The sequence below is a fragment of the Panthera onca genome, chromosome B3, assembly GCF_046562875.1.
Source record: "Panthera onca isolate mPanOnc1 chromosome B3, mPanOnc1 haplotype 2, whole genome shotgun sequence".
NCBI classification, from domain to species: Eukaryota; Metazoa; Chordata; class Mammalia; order Carnivora; family Felidae; genus Panthera; species Panthera onca.
The window spans coordinates 31,747,933-31,772,930 of NC_138344.1; the positions used below are offsets into that span (position 1 = coordinate 31,747,933).

The following is a 24,998-nucleotide window of genomic DNA, read 5'->3' on the forward strand; positions in this document are numbered from 1 at the left end:
CTATTGGGACCCACCTGCTCAGGAGCCAGTAGGATTAACCCCCTTGCTGCCTGGGGCTGGGGGCAAGGCAGAGCGGGTGGCGGGCTATTGCCACTGTGCGGGGAGCTCCTGGAGCAGCGGGCAGAGGGACAAAGGACCCGGCTTCTGTTGAGGGAACAGGGTGGTCTGAGAACAGACTTCCGGGCAGGCCCACCTATCAGGAATGAGGTTCCTGTAGACCTCTGACTGGCTGAACTCTGGGTGGGAGTTCCCTATGGGGTCATGAGGACTTCCTGCCAAGGTCAGCTAGGGTTCTGGGGCATGTCCGGGGCTGAAGCCTGAGTGAGGGTCTCGTATGAGGTGGCCAATCTAGGGAATAAGAGGCCAGTATGTTTGCTTTACCCCACCCGGTCTTTCTCTGGGCAGTAGGCAGGAAGACTGTGGCTGGGCCTTTGGTGCATTATTTGGACTTCCTGACACTGGTCCTGGTTTTGGCCTCCTTACCCTCTCTGAGTTCTATAACTCCTGACCAGGTGCCTGGTCCCTCCTGGCCCTCTGCTAGCCAAGTCTAAGTTCTGCAGGCAGACAGGGGAGCTAGTCCCACCCAGGACAGTGGTCTTGCTGCCCTGGTCTCTTCTACCAGCATCTGCGGGTTCTGAGTCCACTTTTGGAGCCTTTCTACTTTTCCCTACCGTAGAATCATCTTTCTTGTTGGCTTTCTCTCTCTTTCTTGCTTCCTTTCACTTCTCGGGGCCCCAGTTGTCTTTGACTCGGAAACGGTAGGGCTGGAAAGGGCACTACCATCACAGAAGTCAAGCTCTGCATGGGACAGATGGGGAAATGGAAGCCCAGAGAGGTTGCTTGAGTCACTCAAGGTCACACAGCATGTTTATAACTAGAATCCGGGCCTTCCGACTCTCAGCAGAGGGTTCCTTCCCCTAGCCCCATCTGCTTTCCTGTCCCTGGCTATATATGGACACAACATTGCCCACTCAGCCTGGCCCTGGTTAATGGACTATTTCACACTAACATGTAACTGATTGCCACAGTCAGGCTTTAAGTCTTTCCCTTCCCAAGAAACTGATCAATCGAACTTGAAAGAAGGGATTTCAGATATGAGATGTTTAGGGGCAAGTGGAAAGTCCCAGCCTCCCTCACATCTTCCAACAGAGCTGGCCTCAGGTGGCCTCATTTCTTCTGGAGTTCTGGAAGGGGCTTGTCTCCCTGGCTCCTGCTTTGGAAGGCCTCTTCTCCCCCTCCCTCTTGGGTCCACTATGGCCTTTGGCTCTCCCAAAATGGTAGCTTCTGGGACAGGCAGGAGGCTATAAGGCTGCAGCGGAGGGACCGGGCCCAGAGTGGGGTCTGGAAGGAGGAAGCTGGGCCCCCTAGGCTGCCCTACCCCAGAAAAGAGACGAATGCTCACGGACTTACAGCATTTAATGGAGTCATTTGGGGGGAGTGGAATGAGACTCCCCAGCACACAGGGAGGCCTGCTCTGGCACTCAGGTCTGCTAAGACTCAGGTCTTCTGGGAGTTCGAGGGTTTGTTGAGCTTGGTCTCTGAGCTGGGCGTCAAGGGGTCCAGCTTTGAGGGTCGCCTGCTGTCCTTGGAGAGGGCCGAGTAGTGCTGTGGTGTGCAGAGCAAAGTGAGGTGAGCACGCCCCTGCCGCTGGGGGCGGGGGATGACCCATTAGAGTGCATCTTGGCAAGCCATGCCTCAGAGGATCCAAAACATAGTGCGCCAAGACTTCGCAAAGGTTCCCACAGCTGTTTAACCACAGCAAGTCAAACCCGATTTCTCCAAGAGCCCCCAGGTCTCAGCAGGTGACTTTGCCAAGGTAGCCCTGTGTTCTCTGTCAGTGTCCCGCCCCCACGCCCCAACCTCCCATCCTCTTCCGGCCTTTCTGGGAGCCTGGAGATGTTCAGAACACTGATGGCTCAAGGGCAGGAGCCTTCAGGGGTGTTGCTCTGGGGGACCTGGGAGCCTGGGGCTGAGCCTGAAGGGCAGTTGTGAACAGGCCCATGTGCGCTCAAGACGCCGCCAGTGTTTCTCTCTGGCAACGTTGCTCCCCTCCCTGGCAGGGGTGCGGCACTGCAGTTGCCCGAGAAGGTGAGCTCCTGGGAGGACCTCAGGTGCTAAGGGGCTGGGTGGGGGCCGCAGCTACTCTGCCCATGCTAAAGGACAGCCAGTGCCAGAGCAGTCCAGAAACGCCTGGACACCCCCTACCCACGGCCATCACCCCTTGATTCTCACCACCACCCGTGGGGCATCTCAGCGATGCCTTAGGCAGGTGGGACATCGAGACCAGGCGAGGGCTTCTGGTGGTAACAGAGCAGAAACTGAGACTTCCAGTGGGTAGCTGGTCCCCCTGCGTAGTTCTTCTCAAGGCCGGGTGACTCGGGATTGGGGCGGGGAGTGGCTGCCAGCCCCACTGCCTGACCCCCAAGGAGCTTGTCCGGAGGGCTCACTCACAGGCAGGTCAGTGATGATGGAGTTTGAGGGTTGCCCCAAGCCGTACTCTTGCTCCTGCAGCCTTGTGGCCAAGTCCTGCTTCTCTCGTCCCCAGCGTCGAGCCGAGTCCTCTAACTGTGGACACGGAGAGGGACAGATGGGGAACTGCTGGGCAGCAGGGCCCATCCCTGCGATCCAGGACATCCAGAGCCTGAGCCTCCTCTCCGGGCAGTGAGCAAAACCCTGGGCAACGTGGACCTGCTACCTTCCGGAAACAGCAGGCGTGGCAGGGTGGCGGGGGAGGGGTCTAAGACACAGAAGGACCTTCTCTGAGTTCCAACAACATACTGAGCCCTGACCCTCGGTCCACACTGATCCTTGACTCTGGTCATAGACTGAGCCACAACCTTGGTCACTCTTTGACCCTGACCCTGGTCATAGGCTGAGAGGTGAACCCGCCTAGCCTGACTGACGCCTGCACCTCACCCACCTGGCTTTCCAGGGATAGGATCCGGCTCTGAGCTCGTTCCAGCTTGGCCAGAAGGTTGAACTTGTCTGAAGCATTGCCAAGGAGATCCTGTGGGCAAAGCAGAAACGCACACATGGCTCCAGCTGGGGATGGCGGCCGTGTGGGCTCAGGAGGCCATGAGATACTGAGGGAGAAACCAGCCAGGTCTGAGTTCCAAACTCATCTGCCTGATTCAGAGCCTGAGACCCAGGGGGCCAAACCCTCGTCTCAAAGTTGACCCGATACGGTGTGTGCTTTTTTTCACAGCTGTTCTCCCCAAAGATTTTGGTTACATGGAGTTTCCGGACATCCATCTCTAAACGTAAAATGCACTAGGTGGCGCCTGTCGGTGCCCAGAAAGGAATCGTGAACGGGGAATCTTGTAAAGTGAAGCATCTGTGAAGCAAGGGTTCCCTTATCCCCCCCGCACTTCACCTGGATGTCCGTGCATCGGGTGTGCTTTCAAACAGAACTCACCTCCCGCAAGTCCTGGGATGAAGAGAAAAACTCTCCTGTGTCCCCTGGCCACCCCTTGCTGGAATTCCAAATGTCTCATCTCTGGGTTTGCATGAGGCAGGGGCACCTGCAGCAGCCTTGGAGACGGAATGGGGCTGGGGCATTTCTGGGGCCGGGGGCACCCACCTGTGCGGGCAGGGTCTCTGTGCCCTTGGAGTGGCCTGGGCCATCTGTCTCCTGCAGTCTCTCTGCCAGGTCTCCTGCTCCCAACTCCCCGGGGTCCACCTGGGGTGGGGAAAAGGGCTCTCCAAGGCTGTACCAATCCCAGGAAACGCTCCGGGATGGAGCTCAGAGAGGCTTGTGTGGAGTCCGAGGGCAGGCCAGCAAAAGGGGTCAGGAATCAAAGGTCAAGGGCCATTTGGGGCTGCTAAATGAGGGCAAAAGTGGCGCCTTCAGACCCATGTGTGTCCCTGGGAGCAAAGGGGCAGGCCTGAGAGCTGGCGCTCCAGGAGACCCCAGGCACGTTGGAGTCCCTGGGAAGCCCAGCTCCTGGTCTCCGTCTTCAACTTGGATTGCGCTGTGAGTGATCGCCGAGCATCTGTTGGGGCAAGCCCAGGCCAAGCCTGTGCCGGCAGCTCTTACCGGCAGGGCCTGCTGCTGCAGGATGATGGGGGCCGACTGATGGCGGTTCTTATCCAGCTCTGTACGCAGCCTGGAATTTTCTGCCAGCAGCGCGGAGTACAGGTCGACGGGCAGGTTCTCTCTTGCGGGCCCCGGGGGAAGGCCAGGGGCTGAGAGCACAGGGAAGGCTGCAGATGTGGCCACAGATGTTCGTGAGCTGGGCTCTCCTGCCCTCGTGTCCCCTGCCTGATCCGCCCCGGCATTTTGCTCCATTCTGTCCTTCCTCTGTTCCCAAGCACTCACCGGCTCCCTGCCCGGTAGAATCAGATCCACACGCCTCAGGCCCTCCTTGTGGGCTCTTTATAACCTGACCGCGGTGTTCTCCATAACCACTCCCCCGCCATTTGTCCTGGGTCTATTTTAGCTTTTCACCACTCTCTTTCCTCCCTTCTCTGCTCTTGGCATTGTCACTCCCTGGCCCTCCGCCCTCCCTGGGTTGTCTTCCCTCTTCTCCCACTCTGGGATGACCTCAGGGTTCCTGAAAGGCAGTCTCATCTTTCATTCTTTTCCAAAGGCCTTCGGGAATGCACCGCCCGACATCCCCATGCAGTGAAGGCTGAGCACAGGGCTGGGCACGCAGGGGTCCCCGGTGAAGCTGTACAGATGGCTCAGGGAACTCCTCTGCCTGGGCCGGGCTGATATAGGGTGAGCTGGCTGTCCCCTGCCCGCCAGAGCCCTGTCAGATTGGCAGTCCTGGGTGGCTTTGGTTAACATCAATGGAGAGAACAAACAAGTATTGTTTGTTTTGTAGGAGCAGACTCTTTGAAGACATGGGGAGAGGAGGAAGTAATCTGGAGGGTTCTGGCAGCCCCTCTTCTTGGGCAGCCCCTGTCTGCTCACCCCAGTCTGCAGTGCCTCCCCTCTGTGGGTCCGAGCACGTCCATCTCTAACCTGGCTCACACACTGCCCTGATGTGTCCTGAGGGGCTCCCTGGCAGGAGAAGGGAGCCCAGTGGACCTTTGGGAGCCCTCTCCTCACTGCCTGCGTCAGTAGGGGGGTAGCATCCTTTGTCCCAGTTCTGCTCCGGAAGCGGATGCTCCAGGAAGGCAGGGCCTCCGGGGGGACGGGGCAAAAGACTCACCCACGCTGGGCTTTCCCTGCAGCCTGGTGAGCAGGGGCTCCTTCCGGTCCCGCAGCTTGTCCTCCAGCACCCGCTCCATCTTCTCGATCACCTGGAGGGCCGGGCACAAAGGCTGGGCTGGCCTGGGGGCTCTGCACCTTCTGCTCTGTGGCTGGCGCCTGATGGGCCGGCCCCTCTGACACCTGCCTTCTCCTGGTGCCGCACAGTCTCCTCCAGCAGTTTCGTCTTCCGCAGCTTGTCCTGGTACCGCTTCAGCAGCGCGGCCTGTGGCTGCTGAGCCTGGTGCAGGAGGAGTAGCTCCTTCTCTCGATCATTCTTCTGGTGGTGGGGGAGGGCAGGGGGTGCCTGGGGTTACTGCTGGCCCCTCTGCTGAGTCTCCAACTGCACCGCCCCCTTCCTTCCACACCCCTCTCCCTTCTGCTCGCGGGTACTTCTCTGGACACCCCCCAGCTCCCTTCCCCTCTGTCCCCCAGCCTCAGCTCACTCGAATCAGCTCATTCTGCAAATGCTGCACTTTGTCCCACAGCTTCTTCATGTCCAGCTCACTCAGCAGCAGTTTCTGCTTCATGGACACTGGGGGGGGGTGTTGGGGGAGCTGGCTCAGGGAGGGCGCATCTCCTGGCTCAGCACAGCTGGGGACGGGGCGGGGGTGGGGTCTCTCAGTCCTGGGGCTCGAGACAGGGCTGGAGTCTCCCATCCCGGAGAGAGGACCCGGCCAGTGTCCAGGAGCAGGTGCACCTGGGAAAGGCTTCCCGCCACCCTGACCCACAATTTAGAGCCTGGGCTCAGGCGGGCAGCTGGATGCTCTCAGTGGCCCGGACACCCTCACCCAGATTCTGGCTCTTGTTGGTGTCGTTCTGCTCCTCTTCCACCTCCCCCTGGGTTAGCTGGCTCCTCAGCGTGTGGTTCTCTGCCTCCAGGATGCTGATCTGCTTCCGCAGCGACAGGATGTCCTCTGCCATCTTCTGCATGGCCCTCCGGTAGTTGTTCACCTCCTGTGGATTCCAGGGCTCAGAACTGGGTCCCAGCTCACACGTGCGCCCACACTTGGAAGTCAGCAGGTCCCCGTCAAGGCCAACAAACAGAGTGAACCCCAAGTGGTGCCCTTGAGCCTGAGCAACTCCTTCTAGGGGTGGTTATGATTTGGTCTCCACCCTTCCTGGCCATGGGAGAGCAGTCACTCCAACCGTCTCTCCCAGTGACGCCACCGAGGAGGGACCCCGGGCTCGCACACCAGGTGAGGAAGCCCAGTGAGGCAGAGACTCGAAAGCACCCGGGGCTGGGTTTCTAGGGCCTGGCTAAATCCAAGCCACTTCTCTGCCTTCTCCCTTTCCCTTTTCCCCCTTTCTAACCCCTGTCCTTACTCATGTCACTGAGGCAGGACCCAGGGAAGAACCTTCAGAAATCCCATTGAATGCTACTCGGCAGCTGAGCCCAGGCCCCAGCACCCCCACCAGCCCGGGGGCGGGGGCAGGAAGAGACCTACGGTAGGCCCAGGAGACCCGGATAAAGACTCAGGGTCAGGGTTGGGATCCAGCTACAAAGTCTTAGGTAATGAGGTGGGGCCAGGATGCTGGGCTCCGTTTTTAGGTGAGGAGTAATGATAATCCTAATATCAGGTGCTCGCCGAGAATCGACAGTGTTCCAGGTTAGGCCCCCTCCCCCCCACTTAGTTCTCACACGGAGCCTCACGTCGAGCCTGTTAGCATCCTCATTTTACTGATGAGGAGACCAAGGCCCAGAGAGGTGCAGAACTCGCTCTGTCACAAAAGTAATGAGTGGCAGAGAAAGGCTCTGAAACCCAGGCCAGCTGCCACTTGAGTCCGTGTTCCCAAGAGCTGTTGCAATCCTGCCAGATGCCCCCAGGCTTGGACACCGCACAGGACATTGAGAAGCAATCAAAGCATCTTCTTAATAAGGATGATGAGTATAATCTCAGTTTGGGAAAAGAATTAATGTCTGCCCTTATGTATGCATAGGAGGTTAATGGGCTTTATTCATGGCGTTTGTTTTATACTAAAAAATTCCCTCTTGTTGTTTATAAAAAGTTTGTAAAAGGGGATTTCTTAAATATAAATATAAAAGGGGGACCCGAAAGGTGAGGCCAGGAAAGTGCATTGAGGGAGAGGAGGTAAGCGGAGGGAGGTGAAGCCGGTGGGGGTTTCTAAGCCCTGGTGGCCTGTCACCTTCCCGAGGCTGTGGAGGCCTCGATGTGAGAGTTGGGTCTCCTAGGCCCATCCAGGCTCCCAAGTTTCCAGGAAGCAGAGCCCTGCCCTGAACTCGCACCTGGGCCCCATGCCGACGGGGGATGTGGCCTCGCTCCAAGCCGCTGCCTCCAACCTGCTGCATGTGGGCCACTGGCTCCTTGGAGAAGGGTTCCCAGACAGCAGGGACTCACCAGACACCATTTGTCACCTGCCACCGTCCAGCCTTCTGGCCGGGCTCCCTCTGACTGGTGCCAGCCCTGAGTCCGTCTCCCCAGCACCCGCCCCAGTTGAGTTCCAGGCCTTGGCTCCTCTAGGTCTGCCCATCTGGTGTCCTTGGGCAGCGTTGTGAACTAAGAGACTCGGCCTGGAGACCGCACACACGCAGGGCTTTGCGGCCAGGCCTCGGTCAGAAGCCCAGCGTGGCCCCTGACTCACTAGGCGAGCCCAGACAGACCCCGGCACCTCTCTCAGCCGCGGATTCCTCGCACGGTCTAAGCACGGGGTTGCTGCAAAGCTCAGGGCAGCATGTGCAGCAGGCAGCATATGGCCCTGCCCAGGACAGGTGTCTCATCTCACCCCATTTCTGTTCAGTGGTTGCTTTGATGGACAGGTCAGACCCCTTCCTCTCTTTGCTGCTCTCCCCCTGGGCTCCCTTGCCCGCCCTTCTGCTGTGCCCTACATCTTCCATTTATGGCAGACCCATGACTGACAGAAGTTTGGGAGGCCCAGGAGACTCTCAGGAGGAAGCACATGTTATTGTAGAAAAGGAAATTCGTCTCTCTTCTCCTTCCCCTGCCTGGTTCAGGCTCTCGTTACGTCTGCTCTGAATAATTACAGCGGTATCCAAATGGGTGTCTTTGCTTATCGGGTTAAATCTCCTAGAGGAACACACACACATCCAAGAAAACACGTTCTAGGATGCTCACTGAGTTCAGTCTATAGTCTTGTACTAGGACACAGTCTCTGGCTACAGGCGGTACTTATAAAGAATGACCTAGGTTCAATTGTTTTGACACAGAGAGATGTCTACAGAATATTGTTAAGTTAAAAAAGCATGTGGCAAATTAATACGATCCCATCCAAAATTGGTACGTATGCGCGCGTGCATAGAGGTACAGAAGCACAGTGCTTATATAAGAAACTGCTGTGGGGGCGCCTGGGTGGCTCAGTCGGTTAAGCGTCCGACTTCAGCTCAGGTCACGATCTCGCGGTCCGTGAGTTCGAGCCCCGCGTCAGGCTCTGTGCTAACCGCTCAGAGCCTGGAGCCTGCTTCCGATTCTGTGTCTCCCTCTCTCTCTGACCCACACCCGTTCATGCTCTGTCTCTCTCTGTTTCAAAAATAAATAAACTTAAAAAAAAATTAAAAAAATAAAAATAAAAAAATAAAAAAGAAACTGCTGCGTTTGGGAAAGGAAAGAAATACTTGTTTCATCTCTAATTTTATATTTCTTTTTCTGTTTCATTTGAGAGAGAGCGTGTGTGAGTGGGGGAGAGGGGCAGAGGGAGAGAGAGAGAGAGAAAGAGAGAGAGAGAGAGATAGAGATAGAGAGAGAGAGAATCTTAAGCAGGCTCCACCCTCAGTGCAGAGCCAGATGCAGGACTCTGTCTCATGACCCTGGAATCATGACCTGAGCTGAAATCAAGAGTCGGACGTTAAACCAACTGAGCCACCCAGGCGCCCCTCTAATTTTGTTTCTTTTTAAAAAATGTTTAGTTTTGAGGGAGAAAGAGAGCACGGAAGAGGAGCACAGAGAGAGGGGAATAGAGTTTCTGAAGTGGGCTCTGTACCATCAGCAGAGAGTCCGATGTGGGGCTTGAACTCACGAACCGTGAGATCATGATCTGAGCTGAAGTTAGATGCTTAACCAGCTGAGCCCCTTAGGCACCCTAATTTTATATTTCTAATAAAAATGTATCCATATATTATCCATCTAATCAAAAATAATTTAAACATAAGCACATCGAGGGTCATACCATGTTCATGGATTGAAAGATGCAGTATTTAAAGAATTAGTTCTTCCCTAAATTGGTTTATAGATTCGGCGCACTCCCAATCAAAATCATAACTGTGTGTGTGTGTGTGTGTGTGTGCAGAAATAGACAAGCTGATTCTATAATATGCGAGAAATAAAAAGGACAAGTATAGCTAAAATACTTTCATATTTTTGAAGAGGAACAGTAAGGAAGATTTGCTTTATCAGCTCTCAAGACTTATGATAAAGCTATAGTAATTAAGACAAGGTAACATTGGTGCAAAGATTGATAAGTAGGCCATAGAGGCAGAATAGAGAGCCCTGAAACAGAACCACATGTATATGGAGTTCTAATTCATAACTGAGATGGCATCAGAGGGCTGCAGGGAAAGGACCGTCATTGTAATAAATGGTCCTGGGTCAATCTGATATCTACACGGAAAAGTAGAAACCTGGCTTCCATCACAAATCATAATTAAAAATAAATTCCAGATAGGGGCACCTGGGTGCCTGGGTGGCTCAGTCGGCTGACCAACTTTGGCTCCGGTCATGATCTCACCGTTCGTGAGTTCGAGCCCCATATTGGGCTCACTGCTGTCAGCACACAGCCCACTTCAGATCCTCTGTCTTCATCTCTATCTGCCCCTCCCCCACTCATGCTCGCTCTCTCTCCCAAAAAATAAACATTAAAAAAATTCCAGATAGACTGAGATCTAAGTATAAAGATAAAACAGTAAGACTAAAAGACAAAGCTAAGAATCTTTATGAACTTGGGGGAGGGTAAGGTTTTGAAAAACAGGACACAAGCACAAACCAGAACGGAAAGGATTGATAAAATTGGTACATTTAAATTAAGAGCGTCTATTCAAGAAAAGACATCACAAAGGGAGGGAGTGGGCAGGACAAGTAGAAGATATATACAACATGCATGACAGACGATGGGCTCATATTCAGATATAAAAATAACTCCTACAAATTAATAAGAAAAAAGACCACCCAAGAGAATAGACAAGAGATTTGAACTGGCACTTGAGAGGATAAGTCAATAAGCATGCGAATTGATACCTACCCTCATTAGTCATTTAAAACCCCACAACGAGGGCGCCTGGGTGGCTCAGTCTTGAGCGTCCAACTCTTAATCTTGGCTCAAGTCATGATCTCATGGTTTGTGGGATCAAGCCCAGAGTCAGGCTCTGTGCTGACAGTGCGGACCCTGCTTAGGATTCTCTCTCTCTCTCTCTCTCTCTCTCTCTCTCTCTCTTTCAAAATAAATGGATGAACTTAAGAATTAAAAAAAAAAAAACCACGAGATATTACTATACACCCACTAGAATAACCAAAACCAAAACAAAACAATCCCGACTATGTCAAATGTTGATAAGGGTGTGGAAGAAGAGGAACGCTTATTCAGTGCTGGGGGGGATCTGAAGTGTCACCGTCACTTTGGAGAGCTGCCTGCACACTGGACACTATTCAGATTGAACGTAGGCATAGCCCATGCAGTTATCCTCCTGGGTACATACCCAACACAAACGCGTGTGTGGATGCATCAACCAGCGGTCGTGAGAACATTCGTAGCAGCATTATTTGTATGAACCCCGAATGGAAGTCGCACAAATGCCCATCACAGTAGAATGGGGACATAGTCATACAGTGGAATATAGACGGCGATAAAAATCAGTGGGTGCCACCACATGAAGCCACAGGGAGGAACCTCTCACACATAATCTCAAGCAAAAGGAGCCAGACACAAAGTACCTACCCTGTGATTCCATAGAGATTTGGTTCAAAACCAGGCAAACTTAAGCCCTGGGATTAAAAGTCAGGGTCTGAGATCTGTACGGGGAGATGGGGGAGTATGGGGGAGTTTTTGGGGTGCTGGCAGTACTATACCTCTTGACCCGTGGGACACGTGGGGCTTACACACGCAAGTCCACTTGGTGACAAACCACTGCAGTCGAACACATTTCTGTCTTGTGCCTTTGTCTGAATGTGTGTGTCTCACACACAGAAGTTAAAAACATTTAATGAATTAAAAAATAAATGAATCTCGGCTCAAGTTGAAGCACACAAAGCCTCCGCGTCACCGTCCTCCTCCGGGGACCCTCCCAGCCGTCAGCAGTAATGGGTTCTTCTGGGCCCCGAGTTTTGGATGCTCCCGGGGGGCCCTGCGCCCAAGGCCTCATGGCGACCTCTTCCTGCTGCGAGGCCCTCTCCAGCCCTACCCTGGGGGGCCGACGGATTCTGCTCTGCCTCTGCAGGGCCCCCTGAGGACGGGCAGGCACAAGCGCTGGTCCTCGCTGAGGGCTTACACGATGCCGCGGAAGCTCCTGTGAGGCTCGGGTTGCTTCAGGGCCGTATCCAACATCATCCGGCTTGCGGATATGGATCTATAGCACTGGAGCCCAGGCGTCACTCAAAGAACTGTGCTCTGTGCACCCCCTTGACTGAGGAAGGCTGGGAGCTTCACCCGGAGGGAAGAAGAAAGAAGAGTCCCGGCTTGATGCGGAGCTGAGTCTGTCTATAGAAACTGAGTGGCACTGGTGGGGGAGGAGCCAGTGTCCATATGACATCCCAAGGCCCCATTCTGCCCTTTGTTCCTAAGGCTAAGGCTGCCTCGGGTGGCGGGGAGGGGGGGGAGGGCGAGAAGAGGGGGTTCCCCCATCTGCTCCTCAGGGAGCCAGACACACGCTCAGGCCTCCCTGTGTCAGGAGAGGTGGGCTTGTGCCTCATGTCACAGTCCCCACCTACAGCTGGCCAGGTCTGTGAGAAAACAGCAGATTTGAATGAGCCTGCCTGATTCCATCGCTGGCTTTCCAGCTTCTCCTTCTGATGGGCCCTGCCCAAGGTAGGGGTTGGGGGACAGGGGCTCGGGGCAGGGAAGAGCTCTGCAGGATGCTGGAACCCTGGGCGGGCCAGTCTGTGTGTGTGTGGATGGAGGGCCGAGATCGTCATGGCCGGCGGTGGTCCTGAGTAAGCTCCTGAGGTTTGGACCAGCTTCCTCCCAGCTCCGTGTCAACTCAGACGGCAAGTCTGAGGCCCTTTACAGGCGCGCTGAGCCACCCTCCCCTCCAGCACATGCTCTATGTCTCTCTCACACCTGCATTCATGCTGAACCTCCATTCCCACACTTGACCTTTTTACAGTCCACTGGGCAGTTTTTAATTGCATGCATGTGAGTGTGTGGGTGTGTCCATGTACGCACGTGTGGTGGGGGGAGTCCCAGGGGGAGGGGGAGGGTCGCCCATGGGTACAGTCGCCCCTGTTCTCATTCAGGGCCTCACTCATTCTAAGACCCCACTGTTCTCCAATTCAACAGTCCTGGGGATGAGCGAAGCTCTCTTTCTAACACTCCCTCCTCTTGACAGACGAAGAAAGCTGAGGCTCAGAACAAGGGGAAAAGAGGCAGAGGGACAGCATGGCTCCTGATGAAAGGTGTCCTTGCCTCAGTCAGATGACCCCTTCCAGAGGGAGGGCCACGAGTCCTTTGGGACTTGTTCCCTTGGAGAATAGTCCTATGGACCTTCCACAGGCCCCATGCCTCGCCTCCCAGCCTGGCTGCTCTCTGAGAACGAGGCCTCCCCAGGGGAATGGAGAGGAACCCTGGTTTACCCCCCTCAGCCTCTGCCCTGGCCAGTGCCCTCCATCCATGGGACCCAGAGTGGTAGCTCCCTGGCGGCCTGCCCTCCCTCCTCAGCTTCAGCCACCTCCACAGCTGAGCAGTGACCTTGGGCAGTAAAGCTGGGCTGGGAAGCCGCAGCCTGCAGGCGGGCAGCTCTGACCTCTCCCCACAGCCTGGGCTAGGCTGTCCGCTCAGGGTCATGCTCTGCGTCACAGCCCGGCCTTGAGAACACTTGGGACACCGTGCCCCAGATTCCTGTTGTGGTTCTGCCTCTCTGTCTGCTCCCTCCTTCCTCCCCAGTTCCCAGCCTGCTCTGGGGGTGGTGGACAGGATGACAGCCTCTTCCCTGTCCCCTTTCTGGGCTAGCACATCTTCTGGGGACACTGAGCCTATCTGTGCCTGACCCTGAGTGCACCCTGTCCACCCGCTGGTCCCCCACAGGACCCTGGCTCTCAGAGTCTGTTGAGGAGCAAGGCATTAGGTAGCCCCAGATTCAAATAATCCCTCTGCCGCTCAGTAAGGAGGCCAGCCGTGCTCTGAGCCTCAGTGTCCTCATCTGTGGAATGGGAAAATAGTCCTAACTCAAGGGATGGCTGTGCGGTGAGTGGGTGCGAGGAGGGCCGGCTCGGACCCTGGCACACAGGATGATGCTAACTCCTGTCTCAGTACCACCTTCTAATTTTTTTAATGTTTATTTTTGAGAGCAAGAGAGCGAGAGAGTGAGATTGAGCAGGGAAGGGGCAGAGAGAGAGAGAGGGAGACACAGAATCCAAAGTAGGCGCCAGGCTCTGAGCTGTCAGCACAGAGCCTGAACTGAGAGATCATGACCTGAGCCGTGGTCGGTGCTTAACCAACTGAGCCACCCAGGCGCCCCTCACCTTCCGAGTGCTTTTAAAAAACTATTTTTGGGCTGCGAGAGTGGCTTAGTCGGTTAAGCATCTGACTCTTGATTTCGGCTCAGGTCATGATCTCACGGTTTTGTGAGTTCGAGCCCTGCATCAGGCTCTGTGCTGGTGGTGCAGAGCTGGCTTGGGATTCTCTCTGTCCCCTCTCCCTCTCTGCCCCTACCCTGCTTGCTCTCTCTCTCTCAAAATAAATAAATAAATTTAATTAAAAAAAATAAAAAATTATTCTTATAATAGCCCTGGGTATCTGGCACGGAAGGTATGATTATCTGACTACTCCCATTTCATAGAAACTGAGGCCCAGCCCCTTCTGCGCGCTCCTTATTGTTAATTAAAAAGAAAGGGTGGTGGTTATATCTCACAAAAGCCTGAAGAGGGCAATGTTTACCATTCAGCCCCCCTTAAGAAGTTCTTATGGTGGAATCTGAGGTATCTCATCCACGCGGGAGTGTTCAAATATACCAACTATGTTGACCAGAAATGCCCTTCGACCTTCACTGTACAGATGGGGAAATGCCCAAGGTCACAGAGACTCAGTTATAAAGTCTAGGCTGGAAGCAGCTCAATAAACTAGCAGTCGGCCAACACTTGCTGAGCACCACTGTGTGCCAGGTCTGTCCCATGCTGGGGCCGGGGAGCACAGAGGACCCCCGAGTGTCCCTCCCTGCCTGCAGTGGTCTCCTGTCTACACAGAGAGGAGAGGGCAGGAAGTGCCTGTGACAGAGGGGAGCTCAGAGGAGGCTCTGAACCCTGGCTGGGGAGCTGGGAAGGCTTCCTGGAGGAGCTGATAATCTGAGTTGACTCTTGAGGATGAGGAGGTGTTACCTGGGGGTGGGGAGGGCTCTCTGGGCAGAGGAGACACTGTGGCAAAGGCAGGGAGGTGAGTGTGCGATGAGGAACAAAGCAGGGGAATTTCTGGAAGGCAGAGTGCAGGGAGATGAGTGTAGGGGTATGGCTGGAGAGGCAGCAGGGCAGACAGAAGAGGATCTTGAAGGATCGGCTCAGGGGCTTGGACTTGTCTTATAGGGCCACTGAAGGGCCTAAGCTGCAGGACAGGGGTGTGTGTGTGTGTGTGTGTGTGTGTGCACGCGTGTGCACGTGTGCGTATGTGTGTGAGACAAGACTTCTGGGGCTGCCCAGCCCAGAGGGAATGCAGGCCAGGTGCAGTGAGCCAGGCAACAAGGGATGGGACCCATGCCAGCGGAGGCAGTAGGCGTGGATGAGGGCTGGAGCTGCAGGAGAGAGGAGGAGGAGGAAGCGAGGAAGGAGGAGGAGGAGGAGGTGGAGTCTGGGGTCTTGGGGGACAGGGCAGAGGTGTATGCACCCAGTGGGGAGAAGGAGGTGCTGGCCTGGAGAGGGGTGAGGCATGTTGGGTGTGAGGTGGTCGCAGGCAGTTGGTGGTGGTCAAGCTTGGGGAGCATCTTGGCTGCAGACGGTGTGGGGAGGGCGGCCCACGGAGGTCTAAGTGAAGCCTTGGAAGGAAGGGGATTTTCCAGGGGTAAGGAAAGTATAGAATGAGGAGGGGGGCTCTGGGACAATTGCCTCTGGGAGGAGGCAGCGGCGAGTGCCAGGGCGAGTGCCAATTCAGGGCGAGTGCCAGAAAGGTGGGAGAAAAACTGGCCGAGCCAAAGCCGCAGAGCTTCAGAAAAGTGGGTCTTCTTTGGGTAATGATGCATTGGGTAAGACGGACTCTCCCCCTGCCCCCCTGCAGAGAACCTAAACACCTGGATACTAAGAAAAAACTACCTTCTTCAAAGCATGAAAGGGTGGGCAAGACACTGAGGACTTATGGGACAGAGATAAGGGACCCAGGAAGACTGCACAGTGAAAAAGAGGGGCCATAGTGACAAGCAACCTCACTCATGAATCTTGCACACAAAGTCGGGCAAAAACCGGACAAAAACTGACGTGCACAGTGTGATGCCCTTTAGAGAAAGTTAAAAACATGGACTATTAGGACATAGGGACTGGGGAGGCACACTTGGGTGGTGACAGGATAAAGCAGCAAAGCCAGACAGCAAGTTGGCACAGTGGTCATGTCTAGGGAAGGAGGGGCACCAGGGGCTTCTGGGCGCTGGCAGTGTTCTATTTCTTGACCTGGGTGGTGGTTTCAGGGGCATTTGCTTTAAAAGAATTTGGTTGTGTTTTCTTTCTATTAAAAAAATGCTTATTTATCTGTCTTGGTCGGGGGGTGGGGGGAGAGGGGCAGAGAGGAGGGAGAGAGAGGATCCCAAGCAGGCTCTGCCACTGTCAGCGCAAAGCCGGATGTGGGGCTCGAACCCACAAACTGTGAGATCATGACCTGAACCTAACTCAGATGCTCAACCGACTGAGCCACCCAGGCGCCCCTGGTTGTATTTTATTTTTATGTTCAATGCGACCCAAGTGGGTTACATTTAATAATTTAAAAGGTTTTGGAAAAAAACGTGAGAAGGCCCAATAGTTTCCAAATCTGCAGAGGGAACCCCTGGGTGTGTGGCCCCTGGTGACCTTGGCCAGTGCTCTGAATGCCAGAGTGCAGGGGGTGGGGGGAGCGGGATAGTGAGGTTGAGAAGGGAGGGGGGTGGGGGACACTGGGTGGAGGGGCACGGGGTGGGGTGGGAGAGAGAGATGAGATAGGCAGGGAGGGGTGGATGGGGAGCAGGGGCTGGAGCAGGGGGTCGGAGCAGGGAGGGGCTTCACTCTCCAAGGGGAAGGAAGAAGCCTGAGGCCACCGCAGGCAGGTGTGGACAGGTGTCTGGATCAGAGGCAGTGTGGGTGGGAGGGCTCTGCAGTGGGTGGCGTGGGTGCAGTGGGTGGCGTGGGTGCAGAGGGTGGTGAGGGTGCAGAGGGTGGTGAGCCTGAACCAGTGCGATGGGTTTGCTGGGCCCAGCACACCCCCTTCCCTCCTTCGCTCTTCCCTGGGGGGCCATCTAACCTCTGGGTGGCCAGGCCCCGAGAACACACCGCTGGCAGGCCCAGGCTACATGCCATGTGGTTTGCCTTTACCGCCGGTAGAGGGCAGCCGCCTCCCACAGATGCTCCGCCTTCGGGCTGCGGTGGGAATGAGGCTGGCCTGAGCAGGCCCCATAGCTCATGGGGGAAGGAGGGAGATGCATACTGGGCCGTCTTGTCCAGCCCCACACATGTCCCTCCTCTAAGAGGTCCTGCCCAGGAACTCCTATCTCGGAAGTTCTGATGAATGTCCTCTGCCAAAAATCACCCATAGGGGCCAGAGAGGGGCAGTGACTTGCCCAAGGTAACACAGCAAATCCCAAACCTCACCTGGGGCCCCTGTCTTGAGCCAGCCCCCGGGCAAATAATGGGGCTAAGTGGGGAGTGGAGCAGCTTGGGACAAGAGCCACCTCCAAGCAGAAGGGACCACATCGAAGTGACCCCATCTGAATAACCCCCATCCAAAGTAACACCTGCACCGTGTTGGACACTTGAAGCTGAGCCTTGTGCAGAAGGAACAGTTGTGAGGGACCCGGATGCGGTTTAGAAAGTGTACCAAACACGCGCACACACGCACACACCAACTAAACCTTCACAGACGAGACAGGATTCTTCTCCCCACCTAGGAAGCCACACTATGGACACCAGGCCCGGACAGGACCTACAGGGGTCACGGGGCCTGATAACTGAAGTTCCCCCCTTGAATGCCTACCACTGGCCAGTCGTCTAATTTGAACAAGGAGCCTCCAGGGGAGGTATTTGCATTCCCAGGTCCCTGAGGAGGAAGCTGGGGCCCAGGGTGGCGGGGTGGGAGGGCTGTGGGACTTGTTCAAAGTTGCCCCACTGATAGGAGCAGAGCCACAGTCGACCTGGGTCCCCTGCGCGTTGCTGAAGGACTGTTCCGCAGGCCCAGGGAGCCTGGGATGGTAAATCGGGGCTACGGTCTCCACTCTGCCCTTGACCTTATCCCCTCCCCAGGGACTGGGGCTATTTGTCCTAGGCCAGGTGTCTTCTGGGGGAAGGGAGGTGTGCACATCACCCAGGCCTGTCTGATTCCCTTCAAGCTTGTGAGGTGCTCTGAGGGCCCACCCGGGCTGCTTTTCTGAATCAGAGATAGAAAGATTCCCACCCTCTCGCCCCCTGCCTCCTCGCCCCCCTCCTCCCTGCCCCAGGCCACCAGGCCTATTTCCTGCTGTCCCTGTACCCCGCTACACAAGGCTGAGGGGGGCCAGTTGTATTCCCTCAGGACAGCCCTCTGCCAATAATGAAATCAGCCAATAATGTAGTGTTTCTATCCCCCAACCCTGGGATTTCCTCTGCTCAGAGGGGCATCTCCTGGTGGCACCCCCCTCCTACTGTCCTGGCACACTGGTCTGATCTCCGTAGCCTCCTCCTACAGGCAGGCCTCCTACTTCTCCGCTTCTTTGGGCCTCAAAACGCAACCTTCCTCTCTGGTAGATGAAAGACGGCTGAACTACTGCTCTCGGTGAGAGGTGGCGGCTAACCACCCTCCCCTGGAAACTGGACCAGTCTTAGAGAATTGCAGAGGCACACCGTGAGCTTCTGGAACTTCCTCGCAGCTGCTGCCTCCCTCCTGGAACATTTGCTGTGCCTGAGAAGCCCTGTCACCCTGAGACTGCCATGCTGTGAGGAAGCTCCAGATAATGGTGTGGGAGGGACCGTGTCGATCCACCCCCTGAGGCTCCAGTCCCCTGCCCTAGAGGCCACCGCAGCTGAGGACCCACACGCCAGGGACAGAGACCAGCCCTCCATGCTATGCCTTGGCCTAGCTCCTGATGCCAAGAACAGAGATAGAAAAGTATGAGAAAAGTGATCACTTCAAGTCACAATATTTGGGGGTGGTTTGTTATGCAGCAATAGATAAATGGAACATCTTCCCTGGCCTCTGGAACCCTTCAATGGCTCCCACATGCCCTCATGATAAACTTCCAGCTTTGAATTTCAAGGCCATCTGAACCAGCAAAACTAGACTCCCTTCAGAAACTGGTCACTGTCACTCTGATCATGGGCCAGCCTTCCTGGGCCCCTCTCTATCTCTGATGCCTTGTTGCCTCCGTCAAGAAGCCATCCCTGATCCCCTACCCTCCAGACTGGCACTCCCCACCGGGAACCACCTATACACTCTCCCTCTAGCTCCTGGGACACCCTGGCAGCATAGAAGGGTCTTCTCTCCATAAACTCTGGTGGCCATTCTGAGATGGGGAAGGAGGGCCAGGCAGGCCCTCCAGGACTGGTGGCCAGGGACACTGCTTCTGCCAGATTTGCCATCATGTGATGGAGCTCCTGCAGGTAACCTCAGGATGTCTGACAGGCCACCCTTGGCCACTCTAAATCATCCAATACCTTTAATGGGAATTAGCCTCATTTCTTTAAAATCAAATGGATACATTCAGCCTGTGCAAATCAGTGCCAGCCTTCCCTAGTCCCAAGATCAGAGCTCTGAGCAAGGGCCCAGTTCTAGGGGGCTGTCTCAAGGAGGCAGGAGTGAGGTGGGGATGGGGGGCAGATTATGCTAAATATCTCCTGAAAGGGGATGGAACTCCAGGGCTCATGCTGGCCAAGTAGCCCCTCACTCACAGGTACCCCCAGGGTCATGCCTCTAAATCCATGACCCCTCTGCCCTTGGCCATTGCCCAGCCAGGGAAGCTCCCTTCTGTCCCCTTTCCTTCATTCTCTCTTGAACCTCTTCACCACCAGAGGGAGGGCCAGGGAGGCCTGAGAGTCCCACTGGCTGGAGAGGACAGGAGGCCTGGGAAGACCCACCAGATGCCAGGCAGCAAGGGTGTGGCCAAGTGGGAGGGGCTGCTCTTGGCGAGGGTGTGGTGTCGAAGGGTGCCCTGGAGGGGGTGTGACTCTGGAGGATCACTTCACCGGCCACCATTCTTGAGGCAGCCAGGGGCTCTCTCTGCTTCTGAATTGGGCACAGTCAAGAGCTATAGAAGGTCCTGGAGCCAGGGCCCTGCTCACACACCAGACCCCTGCTCCCGTTACCCCTTGAATGTCAGCTGAGCTACAAGGAAATCTGTGCAAATTGCTGTTTTAAGACAGGTTCCCCGAGGGGGAGGCAGTTGCTTCTTTGTTCAGCCCAAGGTTACAGCAAAGAAACAAAAGGAGTGAATTTTCCCTTCCTTCTGTTTAGTTTCCTTTCTGCTGCATCGGCCATGGCGCCTTTTGTGCTTAGCACAGTGAAGCTCAGAGGGGTGGTGAGGCCTTGGCCAGTGCTGACCTGAGCCCCAGCCTAACTGGCCCTGCAGGATCCAGGGGGGCTAATTGGGCTGGGTAGAGACAAAGGGGCTGGGGGTGGGGCTGGCTTGGGGGAGGGGCTTCCTGGAGGATGCTCTTTCTTTCCATTCCCCTTTCCCCTCCCAAGCCTCCCAGAATCCTGCCCCACCTTCAAGGCGGTACCCTAGGCCTTTACCTCTTCTCCTCCAGGAATACCCACTGGACCACCCCAAGCCCAGCTATCAGCCACTCCTCCTCAGGTCTGTGGCTCAGAGTCCTTCCTCTCTGGACTCTGATTGGGGCTGGCCCTCGCCCGCAGCCCATGGAAGTACAGGGCCATGCACTCAGGGGGCTGGTGAAGGGAGAGACCCCAGCTCTGGCCTCCCAGGCCCTGCTTATTCTTCCATAAAGAACCCCTACTCCGCTGGTCGCTTCCCACCACAAATCTGTCTGGTCAGAGCTTTGCTGCCTCTGAATGCCCCGTGTGGGGTGTGGGGAGAGCCCTGGCTGGAGTCTAGAACCCTGGGTTCTAATCCAGCCTCTGCTCACATCTGTTGTGTATCCTTAAGCAAGGTCCTTGCCCACTCTGTGCCTCATCATCTGCAAGCTGGGGCGATGATCCCGGTTGGGGATATGCTACACGGTTCTTGCCACGGTAGAAGAGGAAATGCTTTCGTAACTGGGGTCCAAATGAGGTGTTGTGACTAACCCAGGCAACTCAGAGCCCCTGGCGGGGGGCTGACCACTTCCTCTGAAATGCCCCCAATCTGTGTCACCCCTTTCCTCTCACAGCCCTTGTGAGCTGTGCCCTACCTGCAAGCCTTCTCTGCCTACCTGCCCCAGGCTAGCCCAGGCCCAGCCACTTTCTAGGATGTAGGGCTGGCCCTCCAAGAGTCCAGAACCAGGGCCTGGATTAGCAGGAGACAACGGTCACTTTAAGGCATTTTCCCAGAAGCCCTTCTCTCTTCTCTTTCTGGGTTCCTGTGTGTGGGCTCCAGATGGGGACCCTGCAGAAGGTTCCTGTGAACACAGGCCTATGGGGGCCAATGCGTGCAGGCCTGATCTTCCAGTCCTCCCTGCACCTTGCTCTGGGAACACTGCTACTCGTTGCCAGGCAACACACCCCAACACACCTGCCTGCTGGTTGAACCAACCCCTCCTCCCAGAAGCAGTGGGTATGGAGGTAGACTTACACAGCTATCCGGGAGGCCTGGGGCAGCTTTGGGGGCTGGAGCGGATGGGGACTCTGGCTCCCCCATCTTTCTGGCTGGCCGTCTTGTTCCCCAGGATGGGTCCCCAGGGACCGTTGCTACAACAAGTGCCTGCCTGGTGACTGAGCCCAGCCCTGAACTGGAGCAGGCAGACTCGAGGGGCCACTTCCCCTTTGTTCCAGGGTGGGGAGCATCTGGGTGGGGAGCCTTCGTCAAGCTAGGCTCATTCCTTGGCCAGGGAACAGCAAGGAGGTGGCAGGGCCTGGGAGAGCTGTGGGGCCAGGAGCCCAGGAAAGGGCAAGGGCCCGAGGGCTCTGGCTTCTTCCCCAGCAACCCTCTGCCCCTGCCTGCCCTCTAGCTATACCTCAGTCTCCTTCTTTTTCTCCCCCCTCAGTCTCCCCTCTCTCTCTCCTCTACCCCCATGCCCCAACCCCACCCTCCCAGCAATTTCCCCACCGCAGCTGGGTGGGCTGGGCTCTTCATGCAGCTGGACGGCATGGCTTAGGGCCCCACGCCTGCCCCCCGGGCCTTCCCATCTCTGCTTTCCTGATGGTCTGGACAAATTCCTTTCCCTTTAGTTCAGTGGAGGCATGGGTGGATGTTTTTAAAAGGAACTCACTGGGAAGCAAAGGGAAAACAAACCCAAACAAAGCAGCCCGCCATCTAGAAACGGCCTTGGTCACTAAGGCAGCCATCTGTTTTAACCACCCTTGGCCTGGGCTGTAGAGACCCCCTCCCAGGGCATGGAGGGGTCTGTCTATCTTTTTCCCAACTGTGTTGGGTCCAGACTGTCTGTCTCAGGCCAGCTTGGCCTCAAAGCCTCTCCTGATAGGCACCCCCTCTACACCCAGCTAAGTGCCTGCACAGAGCTGGGACTCCATAAATACTTGTTCAGCTATTTAATGAACAGATGAGTGAATGTCAGAGGTCTCTGGGGCCTCAATGGTGGCACAATAATAATATCTGACCGGACGGTCTAAGACAGACAACCCACCTGTCTCAAAGTCTCCCTCCCTGTCTAAGGAGGCCCCTACCCCTGGCTGCTGGGTGCTGGCCCAGGATTCTGCATGCGTGGGGGCCTCTGGCCTCAGTTAGTGTTGCAGGCGGGCCCTTACTCTGCTCATGTGCAAGCCTCATTTTTCACTTAATTCACTCTGAGATCCTGGAGAGATCCTTTTCCTAACTGGGGTTTTTTCCTCTATACATGAGGGACAGGGCAGGAGAGCTGGACAGGACAACCCCCCAAGCTGCTCTGTGGCTCAGATCTGAGTTGGCCCAGAGCAGCAGAGAGACAGGGGGCTGCAAGTTTGCTTAGTGCTGGGTTCCAATGCCCGTTCTGCTTCTAATTATCTGTGTGATGTTGTTCAGTGCGGTCCTGAACCTCTGTGAGCCAGTTTCCTCCTCTCTAAGATGGAGAGCATGACCTCCCCCATCTCCTTGAGCTGTGGGAGATTTAATGAGCTTGTGGGTGTAAAGCCCAGAGCAGGGGACCTGGCAAATGGACGGCTCTGGGAATGTTACTCGCACCTCTGTGTGACTCATGGGGGCTCTGGAGGGTCAAATACTCCTCCACAATGAAAAAATGAGGCTCCTGATGGAGATGGCCATCCTCTCTGGACAGCACCAGCCGCCCAGATGGCATCCCAGATGTCAGCCTAGACCTTCCTGATCCCGCCCCCGGGGAAATGGGCTGCTGTATTCTGCTGTGTGCCCCTCCCATCCCATGACCTGGGGCCAGAAGCCTGGAATAAAGGCTAAGCCAGACTGGTGCCCACTCCCAGCCCAGCCTTCAGCCACCCCCTCACTGAGTGGGGCCGGGTGCTCCTGCACCCGCTGTGCTACCAATCGATTGAATCTGCTCCCATCCTCGGGCGTGCCATGAATTTTTCATCAAAGGTCTGTAGACTTTGGGAAACGCACAATTAGAAGCCCCATCAATAATGTACCACGTGGAAGCATCGGCCACGCTCAGCCAGACCCCAGACGTGGCTGTCTTCCAGCCCTGCTCTGGAGGGAGGCAGAGGGGCACGAAGACCCCTCAGGGGGTCAATCCCTGGACACAGAGCAAGTGTGGGATGCTGAGAGGGAGGGGAAGTCATTCCCGAAGAGTTGAGCCTGTCCCCTTGAAATCCCATCAGGACCTGCGTGATCTCAGACACTTCATCTATAAAATAGGTGCTAAGGACCCCCCCCCCCCACGCCCACCCCTGAAAGCGTGGTGAGACACAGCAGACAGTTGCTATGTCAAGATTAGGGTTCTTTGCGGGGAGGGGGACAATCTTCTGTGGGGTTCGGGAAGCAGGAAGGCATCAGGCTGGGTGGGGAGGAGGGAGAAGGGAGCACAGAGACGCTGGGTGGTACTGGGGGCACTTTATTCACCCGGCTTGGTGGTCAAGGTCCACCGTGATCCTGCCCCCTCTCCTCCAGCCTCACAGCTCACGGGAAGAGCGGAGGGTCTGTTCTGCCCTCTCTGTGCCTTTGTAGTTCCTCTACCGACAGAACGGAGGCGCCTTCACCCTGTCTCTGCCCATCCATTCTTCAGAGTGGCCTCCAGACAAAAGCTTTCCTCATTCTCCTTGGCTAGAAGGGATGGCGGCTTCCTTTTCTGACTTTCTAGAGCCTGAACCAGTCAGGTAATAACAAGGGCTCATCGTGGGCAGGCGCCGTTCTAAATACTTTATACAGCTCACTCTAATTATGCCTCCAATTAACCCAACAAGGCAGCTGACACTATACCCATTCTACAGAGGAGGGGAGTGAGGCAGGAAGGGGTCAGGGAAGTGGTCTCGGTGGGAGAGCTTTTCCTGAGTCTACACTCTTTTTTTTATTAAAAAAATTTTTTTTTAATGTTTATTTTTGAGAGAGAGAGAGAAACAGAGGGTGAGTGGGGGAGGGGCAGAGAGAGACAGAGAGTCACAGAATCCGAAGCAGGAAGCAGACTCTAGGCTCTGAGCTGGCAGCACAGAGCCAGACTCGGGGCTCGAACCCACAAACTGTGAGATCGTGACCTGAGCCAAAGTCAGATGCTTACTGACTGAGCCACCCGGGAGCCCCTTAAGTCCACACTCTTAGCCACCTGCTCAGACCCTGGGGCTGGCCCTCCTGTCCCCAACAGGCCTTCCAGTCTGTGAGGGCAGGGTTCATGCTCCCTGCTTCCTCACTGAGGCTGGACCTATAGCTCAGTGGAACTCAGGGCAGGGAGCATAGACCATCAGTCCCCACTGGCTGCTGTGCTCCCCAACCCCACAGGTTCCAGGCCTGGCTCCTACATTTTGAGGCTCTCCTGACCACAGTTCTTTCCTGCAATAGAGCCGCTGAATTGACACAGGGGAGGGAAAAAGAGACTAGAACTGAGATGGTGCACAGCGTGGCTTCCGGCATGCTGTCAGATTTCTCCGGGCCCCGCCTAGCCGTGGGCCTCCACTCTAGCCTGGGACGGGGCTTGTGGGCACCCAGGGTTGTGTGTCCCTGCATGCGAGCTGTGTGGGGCCTGAGACACCGGTACCTGCACGTGCCAAGCAAACACGAATCCCTATTCCTAAGACCCTCTCCTGGCAGAAATGCCATCAGTGGGCCTGAAACACTTTGGGAGGTCTGAACACCACCGCCCCCCCCAACCCCACCCCCTCCACCACCACTACCACCAACATCCAGCTAAATCCCAGACCCAGGTGCTTGGGCAGGATACGTAGAGCTGTCTGTGGCAGAGGACTCATGGGTTCCTGGGAGACAACTGGGGGTGGGGGG

General features: G+C 55.8%; 1 protein-coding gene across 5 annotated transcripts in view; it reads right to left on the reverse strand.

Annotated features, from left to right (window-relative positions):
• Positions 1–1,398: 1,398 nt before the first annotated feature.
• CCDC33 (coiled-coil domain containing 33) overlaps positions 1,399–24,998 on the reverse strand; it is a 107,875-nt gene continuing 84,275 nt past the window's right edge. For 2 of the 5 annotated variants that reach the window (XM_060618074.3, XM_060618073.3), the window contains 8 exons: positions 5,986–6,151; positions 5,641–5,729; positions 5,343–5,474; positions 5,157–5,247; positions 4,037–4,203; positions 2,921–3,007; positions 2,452–2,565; positions 1,399–1,605 (listed from right to left, as the gene is read on the reverse strand). In XM_060618074.3, coding sequence (XP_060474057.3) covers positions 1,498–1,605; positions 2,452–2,565; positions 2,921–3,007; positions 4,037–4,203; positions 5,157–5,247; positions 5,343–5,474; positions 5,641–5,729; positions 5,986–6,151 — 954 coding nt within the window. In that variant the 3' untranslated portion in view covers positions 1,399–1,497. Of the gene's footprint in view, positions 1,606–2,232; positions 2,566–2,920; positions 3,008–3,580; positions 3,680–4,036; positions 4,204–5,156; positions 5,248–5,342; positions 5,475–5,640; positions 5,730–5,985; positions 6,152–24,998 lie in introns of all 5 variants that reach the window. The other 3 variants (XM_060618072.3, XR_009605832.3, XR_009605833.3) reach the window with 3 other exon arrangements.